Raw genomic sequence first — 8,194 nt, 5'->3', positions numbered from 1 at the left:
AAAACCTTTTATATGTATGTAATTTTAGCAAGTCTCATAAATCATTTTATCTATATATCGATCTTTAGTCTTTGCATATATATTAAAATTCTCTGTTTTTTTTTTTTTTATCAAATAGCATTTCCTAAGCTTTTGACTTTTAACAACCCACTCACATACTCTTTGACTTTACTTTTGACAACACGGGGCGTGAATCTCTCAGTTCTCACCATCTAGAAAGACAGTCTTATTAGTTATCAAACATCTTGGTATCGGTAGGCAAAAGACCCTTTGGTAACATTTCCTTATCTAGGACTTCGCATTTTGAATCATGGGATCCGGATCTCCTTCCTATTTCTATCGAGTAGCATGTCATATTTGTACAACTCCATGGTCAAGCGCTTGCTGAAGAAAATAAAAACAGCCGCTTAAAGCTTCATATACATGATCCACGGATAAAGATATAAAACCAAAGCAATGAGAAGTGATATGCAAGACTACAAACTATTAGCTTTGCGGCACGATGAGAAATGATTTCCCTATGTGAAAACTCCAACATGGGGGATAAGTGTTGGTGAATGCTTATATTTGAGTCAAGGTTGTAAAAGTCGTTAGGCGGTCGACTGGGAAGTTGCGAGTACTCGGGAGTAGTCGGGGATTACTCGAAAAATACCTACGGAGTACTCGGCCGATACGGGGAGTACTCGATCTTGGCGGGGAGTAATCGGCCGCCTACTCGGGAGTTTTACAACATTGATTTGAGTGTAGCATTGCATTCCCGACTTTTATTGAGTAACCATCACACGTTAAGTGGTCTTCATTGAGAATTGAAGTGGACACCATGAGCAATAAATAGATAATCATGGGAGAACGAAGTTAATATCGCTCTATAGACATATGTATAAAAGCAAGTATTATGTCCGGTTATAATTATAGTAGTATATATGTTAAGGACTAGTGTAGTAAATAAAAACATTAAAAATAATATTCTTTTTAAAAATTAATAAAAATTCGGAACTAACACGTGAGGATAGGATAGGATAGGTAACATGAAATGAAACAACTGATTATGAGATTCGGTGTAGTGACGTGTCACGAGGAAAACACTTACATTTTTGGTTGAACAGAATAAAACCATAAATTCAGTGCAAGTGTGGATGAGAAAATTTTATAAAACTTTTCATCTCGGAATATTAATTTTTGTGTCTTCAATGGCGTCTACTACTGCCATCATGCCAATGTTATTGTCACCTCAATTTCCCACCACCGTCCGTTGTACCACGTTACCTAACCTCCCACCTCGTCCCTTTAACCGAGGAGTTTCAGGTAATCGGTACTGGATAATTTAAGAACCTTTGGTAATTAGGATTCGATGTATGTACATGTGCTAGCTAGACATTTATTATATGTGATGATTAAACTCTGTTAAGAAAACATCTACTTTTAGTCAAATCAAAGTAGCTAATTGAACTAAAGTAGGAACTGAATTTATAACCTGCCCCAGTCAGAACAAAGAAAGGTATATAATTTGTGAGTGTACTCAGGGTTTTAAGAATCGCTAGCACTAGTCGGGTGGTGGGATACCAACTGGCATATAAATTTTGTTTAAACCCTCGTTTGATCATCTTTTGTTGCTTAAAAATTGAACGGGTGATGCTTAAAACTCGGATTAAAACCAAAGGACTGATTTGGACCAATTTTGGTTGCCTACCCTTTTTTTTGGGTACGATTGCATGAAATCACCGATTAGCCATTAAACCCAATTTTTACAACACTGGGTGTGCTTTGGGTAAAAGATATTATTGTTCTTATGAAAAAAACAAAAGGAAACATTAAACTTAATGAATCATCATTTAAGTACAATGGTCTTTTGGTAATTAAGTTTCATGTAATTGATTCACAACCACATGTTCTTGGGCAATTGGTCGGGGTTTTGGTAATTTCAGTCTCATAGTCTTATACCTGATTATAAAACCATGTCTCATGCATGGTCCATTCCCATTAGATATCCGTTACACGTTACCCATCGCTGTAGAAGGGTATTTTTGCATATTTAAAATTTCAATAATTACTACAAATGTTGTGAAATCATTATTATCGTATTGTTTGAAACATCTTAAGCTGGCACCTGCAACGATCTTCAACTCTTATTGAATTATCAAAAATATTCCCTATAAAGCCCTATGTTTCTTTAGATTTCATTGCATTTTCTTGAGGACCATGAAATTGTTGTGTTTTGGTTTTATTTTCTTGGTTCGCTTTCATGATGTCATGGCAGACTCAAGGAGATCAGCTCTGTTCCGTGTCAAGGCGTCAGAAGATGCGTCATCCTCCCTTGATTCAGACGAGTTGTTCAAAGATTTAAAGGAAAAGGTAAAGATCATGCTTCAAAACGGTATTTAACATTTAACTAGGTGGTTTTCTGGTTGCTTTTTAGTAGTAATGTAATTCTCCTTAGTCCTTAGCATTTACAATATTGTTGTATATAGTGGGATGCAGTTGAAAACAAGCCAACAGTTATAATATATGGAACAGGAGGAGCTGTTGCAATTTGGCTATCTTCAGTTGTTATTGGCGCCATTCACAAAGTTCCATTGGTAACTTTCCTACTTTCTTGTATAAATAAATATACACAAGAAATAATCATTTATTTACTACATGACATGTAGTAAATGTTTTCTTGATTAATCATCAGCTTCCCAATATAATGGAGCTGGTTGGAGTTGGATATTCTGGATGGTTTGTTTATAGATATCTTCTCTTTGAGGTAAGATTATGCTGACTAATGGATGAATTAGTTTTTAACTGTTCTGTTACATACGTTAAAGTACAAATATAAAATAAAATAAAATAAAAAATATTTATTTTAAGAAAACTAATTTCACACTTGTGGAATTGCAGTCAAGCAGAAAAGAGTTGGCTGCATACATAGAGTCAATCAAGAAGGAGCTCTCATAGATGTAACCAACAAAATGAAAATTTCTTTTGGTCTTAAGTTGTGAATTTGATATAAAAAGCATGTTATAGAGAGGTCTTGTATGTAATATACTAATATGTTTATGCATCTCAACACATAATAAACATGTGTTTTCTTATATGAAAATCCATTCTGGGAGACCCAATAAACACCGTAAAATAAGAAATAATTAATACGTTAACAAGAATAATATGTTGTTCGTAAATGTGCCCCATGCGACCAACATTTTCAACCGAACAAATCATACATGTTATGTGCGTCATAAACATGTTATTCATAAATTCGTCATGCGACCTATTAACATTTTCAACCGAACAAATCATACATGTTATGTGTGTCATAAACAGATTAAACCCGCTGCTAAATCATGTCGGCCCACTCATGACCTCTATTTACCCCATACACTAACCCTGTCAAGTCATGTGACCTCCAGTTTATCTTATATGAATGAATTTATATTATTCGTTAAAACACATTCATCATTCAATGAATTATTCCCAAGACATAAAACCATAATTCTAATACTTTCTCATAATTAAATAATCCTTTCTTCAAGTAATACCAACTGTTAAGTAATTTCTTTCATGGATCAGACTATAACAATATCCAGACAGTTGACTCGATTTCATTTACACAAAATACGACTCGAACAAGTCGCAAAATTAAAATCCTCCATGCCGATTCACATTTCCGGAATGCATTTTAGTTAAACTAACCACTATTTCATTAAACCGATTTATACCTTCGTAGCATCACAAAAACCTTCTTGCCTGTTAGTTCCTCAATGCCTAATAGTAAGCTCGGCCTTAAGATGAAGAATGCCATTGATGAAAAAAACACTATCTTCGCCAATGAACGTCGTCCACGGTATCCCAAACAAATTCCGGTACCCGACTGCTTTACCACCCGTAAATACGTAAGTCCCTTTATATTTGCTAATAAACTCTTCAACAGGCTTTGACCGGGCCGAAAACTCATAGTCAACCACAAACGAAACGGACCCTTTTTCTTGCATACCCAAAAAAAGGCCAAAACAGTGAAACGAGTTTTGTGGGTCCATGTTACAATGGGCCGACAAGAAAAACCCTTGACCGTTTAAATGAAACGCTTGAGAATAAACGCGGCCCAATGGAAACAAACGTGCACACTCGCCATGTTTTAGATCCAAGTAAACAACACATTGTGGGCGTGGTTGTGTAAACTCAACCACCTTAATGGGCCAGTACTTGTAGGCCCGTTCGGTGAACCGACGGTTAAGATTAGAGTTTTCATCATTGATGTACGCACGCTGTTTATGCAGGGCATCGGCTTTAAAGAAAAGTGCTTCGATTACTACTTTTTGGGCAAATTCCGGGTCGAAGTCGGGGCAAGTCATGACTTTTTTAAGCTTTCTGCATGACATGTAAGGAAAACGGATGTACTTTGCGAGGCGGGCCCCGAGAATCTGACGGCGGTCCTCTAGTTTGGGGCATTGAGCCCGGGCCCATTTAAGGACGAAATCGTAAACAATGTCCTCTGATGCTACTTGGAGATCATCACTGGATATAATTGCCTCCACACCAGCAAGTGGCAGTTGAAGAACCTCATCATGAAACCTGTTAAATATAGATATATTATTAGCATAAAGTATTGACTGTAATGCAAAATTCAGTTAAAACTAAGACCCCTACTAGTTTTAATATTCACTAATAGTTATACATATTGCTAAGGGTTTGCACGGGTCAGTATTGGCCTAAAATCAGATCAAAGACGAAATTGAAATTTTGAGTTTTTAAAATCCGTTCGATTCTGGTTTTTCGGTTTGGGTTAGGTTCGGTTCATGGCTTGACTACATATTGCATTTTTTTTTTCAAAAATCTTACTTGGTTATGTCTTTAAAACGACCAGCAAGAAACTGTTTTGCAGCAACGGTTAATGGTTTAACTGCTTCAGCCATTAAGAGATAGGAAGGGAGTTCAAGATAAGATAGTGCAGATTCAGGCGTCATTGGCAGGTTTCTTAATAACTGGCTACAATATCTCATGCACGAAGCAACCTCAAACTTGTTAGCAGCCATCAATACATCCAGCAGCTCACGAGGTGTTGTAACTGTCAACTGATTGTTGTACATAAAGCTCAAAAGTTCCATTAAAGCAGCTTCTTCTGTTCAAAACCAAAAGCCAAAGTCAAAGTCAAGGTCAATGTTCAATGATCGAAAAGCAGCAAAACTAATGCAAAAGTACAAACCTGAGGCATTGATTCGCAAGATTGCATGGCGTTGATCTGACTCTTTCATTCCATTTGAAAACAGCTGCGAGAAAAAGGTAAAATAATAAATAAAACAATAAATAAAATATTGAAATCATTAATTCAGAGAAAATAAAGCAACTTGAATATGGAGATATGACCTTGTAGAAAAATGGACTTCTTGCAGCTAAAATCGGTGAGCTAATATGCAAAGTTTTAACTCTTATTATCGTTGAACACTGCATCGCCCCGTTTGAATCATAGTCATCTGATATTAAAAGCAATTTATGTAAATGAAAATAAGACAATAATTGCTGATATGTGAGCGATACCTGATGGTGATTCCTCATACATTGCAGCAGGCTCTTCGTCTTGACTTTCAGTGTCTCCGTCATCATCATCATCAGGAAGATGATCAAGTTGATTGAGAACTTGTTCTTCTGCAAACCCGATAGCAATGTCTACAGCTGTAAAACAAAGCTTGCAATCACTTATACATATAGCTGTTTAAATTGCTCAACGCTGACGCTTGATCGAAATATGCTCGAAAATGCATGTTCGATTTCGGCTTGGTTCGTTTGCTAACGAACCAAGCACAAGCAAAGGTACGCTCGCTATATACAAACAATTATATAGAACTACATCGACCACCATCTAATTTTCTATACTGTTATATCGGTCCAATACTATAAATTTACTAGCCCAGCCACTAACTAATTGCCCAAGTCCCAAATATTCAAAACACTAGTTCCATTAACAACTTACCTAACTCAGGCACTCAACTGCTCTTGTCCGCTCTCAATTCTTGGTCACACTCCACGACCTCAACCTTCACACTACTCATCTAAACTACTCGTCGCTCGCTCAAAAATGCTTGTTCGATTTCGGCTGGCTTTGGAAATGAGCCGATTGGCTCAGTTTAAAAATCAAACCAAGCACGAGCAAAGCCTCACTTGGTTCTGTTTGTTTTACTCGAATTATTTTTTAGTTTATTATTTTATAAATATCGCTCGTTTCATTAAATTCAAACCGTTGGATTTGTCTCCGTTTCAAACCAAACCAAGTATGATCAAGCCTGCTTTCAGTTCGTGAACAGCCGGTACCTCACAAGCAAGCCCTAATCATACACCAATTCTAAAATAATAATAATAATAATAATAACAACTATGATTAAGTCACGTAACTTCATATCAATTTTGCACCTAACGAACACCAATTGCACGTAATTTCAAAACAATCAACAAAAGAAAAAAAAACTGACCCACCGTTTTCCTTTTTAATAATATCTTGTCTGCGGCGTTTGCGATTGGTGGTCCAATCGGAGAGGTTGGCGCAATTGTTTGCAGAGTCCTCAATGGGGTCCGAAACGATCTCGATGCGAAGAAGACGGTCGGAGAAATTGATATCGTTGAAGGCGAACCCGAAGTCGCTTGGGCCGTCATCCGCCGGATCCGAATTTGAATTTGAATCTCTCATTGAATAATAATAATAATAATAATAATTAATTTGGGGGATTTCTGAAACAAACCCTAATTTTGTTACACGAACTATTGTATTTTAGTAATAAAAATGGTCCCGTCTTCTTTCCCCACCAAAGTAGACAACTATTCCGGCCACCAACAAACACACCAATTTGAACTACAAATGCACATTTGGAATTCTTATTCTTGCCATCAACATTTATGTTACTGAGAAAAATAAACCAGTCACTGATTTCTACCGGAGGTTGTATCGGTGGTAGTTCATCAAGCCGAAGAATCCCGCTCCAATTAGGTTTCCGTCGGCTTGATTAGATCTAATAGTCAAAACGGAGACGCGCATTCGAATCCCAGGGTTTTAGTTTCGACTTCTTGCTAACAGAGCGGAGCCATGTTGTCACCATCGTGGCTCATGAACGTTCTTCTTGGCGCCGGTGTTTGTTAGAAGAATAAGGCATTTCACAACCAGTCGTTTACAATCGCCTTCACCGGCGTAGAACGGAAGCAGTGGTGCGTCGAGCCTCCGTCGACGATGAATTCAACGGCGGATCAGGCGGTTGTGAATCGACAGACAGACGAGTCTTTGGTAGTGGCAGGCAGAACGCCAGTTAATGGCGGATTTCCCGGCAATGTTAGAGATCCGGTGATGTTGTCTTTGGTGGTGGATGATTTTATTTTCTTTTGTATTTTTTAAACTTAAGGGTATTTGGGCAATTTGACAATAACTTAAAGAACAAAACTAACGGAGTTAATGATTTGTTAGACCGAGATTGTTATGGGTAACAAAACTGAAAGTTGGGATTGCCACTAGTCACAATGTAAGTTGGGATTATTAATGGCCAATGGTCAATAGTTTGGATTATTACAATCCAATTTTCCATTTATTTAATAGGCTATATGTACTGGGTGACAAAAGGAGTGGAATTGGCCGATTTTGGGAGAGAACATCGCCCTATAGGTGACAAAGGGGCGATTTATTTGTGTGTGGTGGTGGTGGGGGGGGGGGGCGATCAACTATAGGTGGTGCGGGGGGCGATTTTTGGGCTATAGCATCGCCCCTAGGTTACATATCGCCCCCACTGGCGACGTGCCAACCCCCCCCCCCCCCCCACAATTTTGTAGCCCTCAACACATCAGGATACACTCCTTTTCCGATCAAAGGAAAAACCTCACCTATGACAATGCGGTGAGATAAAGTTCGTTATGTTCAAGGATCCAACTAGTGAACACCGTGGGATATTATTCTCCTCTTCATATAACTACTCGAGAAGTTGCATTTTGTTTTGTTTTGTTTTTTTTTTTTTTTGCAAGAAGGTAAAAGACCATACATAAATGTGTCATAAAGAAACAAACAACAAAACAAGGGATACTAAAAATACTAGTCGTAAACTACCTATGGCTAGGGGTGTTCTTCGGGTTCGTTTTTAGGGTTTCGGGCTCTTCGGGTTTCAAAGTTTTAAATCTTAGCCCGAAACCCAACCCAAATCTCTCGAGGGTTTTTCGGGTTCGGGTTTTTTCGGGTTGGGTTAATCGG

The 8,194-nt window shown here is 37.8% G+C and overlaps 2 protein-coding genes across 2 annotated transcripts; one reads left to right on the top strand and one right to left on the bottom strand.

Annotated features, from left to right (window-relative positions):
• The first annotated feature begins 1,136 nt into the window (after window positions 1–1,136).
• Window positions 1,137–2,937, top strand: LOC143531933 (protein CURVATURE THYLAKOID 1A, chloroplastic-like). The gene is made up of 5 exons (XM_077027115.1): window positions 1,137–1,305; window positions 2,258–2,352; window positions 2,469–2,576; window positions 2,675–2,746; window positions 2,881–2,937. Exons 1-5 carry the CDS (start codon window positions 1,137–1,139, stop codon window positions 2,935–2,937), a joined length of 501 nt encoding a protein of 166 aa, XP_076883230.1.
• Window positions 2,938–3,732: 795 nt separating this feature from the next.
• On the bottom strand, window positions 3,733–6,722 carry LOC143531922 (BTB/POZ domain-containing protein POB1-like). Its single transcript, XM_077027105.1, has 6 exons — window positions 6,448–6,722; window positions 5,515–5,649; window positions 5,344–5,450; window positions 5,183–5,246; window positions 4,819–5,098; window positions 3,733–4,551 (listed from the first exon to the last, which is right to left on the bottom strand). Exons 1-6 carry the CDS (start codon window positions 6,656–6,658, stop codon window positions 3,738–3,740), a joined length of 1,611 nt encoding a protein of 536 aa, XP_076883220.1. The 5' UTR covers window positions 6,659–6,722; the 3' UTR covers window positions 3,733–3,737.
• Between the last annotated feature and the right edge of the window lie 1,472 nt (window positions 6,723–8,194).

The sequence above is a fragment of the Bidens hawaiensis genome, unplaced genomic scaffold (assembly GCF_021521415.1).
Source record: "Bidens hawaiensis isolate Kalapana, Puna unplaced genomic scaffold, B.hawaiensis_p1.1 tig00009309_1, whole genome shotgun sequence".
NCBI classification, from domain to species: Eukaryota; Viridiplantae; Streptophyta; class Magnoliopsida; order Asterales; family Asteraceae; genus Bidens; species Bidens hawaiensis.
The sequence above is the reverse complement of the archived record's forward strand: the minus strand, read 5'-3'. Positions and strand labels throughout refer to the sequence as shown.

What these genes read in the sequence shown, in the direction of transcription:
- LOC143531922 (XM_077027105.1), bottom strand. Translation starts at nt 6,658, where the DNA reads ATGAGAGATTCAAATTCAAATTCGGATCCGGCGGATGACGGCCCAAGC. An exon ending in CTTGCGAATCAATGCCTCAG is followed by an intron (nt 5,099 to 5,182) that starts GTTTGTACTTTT and finishes GGTTTTGAACAG; the next exon opens with AAGAAGCTGCTTTAATGGAA. An exon ending in CGTTTTAAAGACATAACCAA is followed by an intron (nt 4,552 to 4,818) that starts GTAAGATTTTTG and finishes TATATTTAACAG; the next exon opens with GTTTCATGATGAGGTTCTTC.
- LOC143531933 (XM_077027115.1), top strand. Translation starts at nt 1,137, where the DNA reads ATGAGAAAATTTTATAAAACTTTTCATCTCGGAATATTAATTTTTGTG. An exon ending in CTTTAACCGAGGAGTTTCAG is followed by an intron (nt 1,306 to 2,257) that starts GTAATCGGTACT and finishes ATGTCATGGCAG; the next exon opens with ACTCAAGGAGATCAGCTCTG. An exon ending in ATAGATATCTTCTCTTTGAG is followed by an intron (nt 2,747 to 2,880) that starts GTAAGATTATGC and finishes GTGGAATTGCAG; the next exon opens with TCAAGCAGAAAAGAGTTGGC.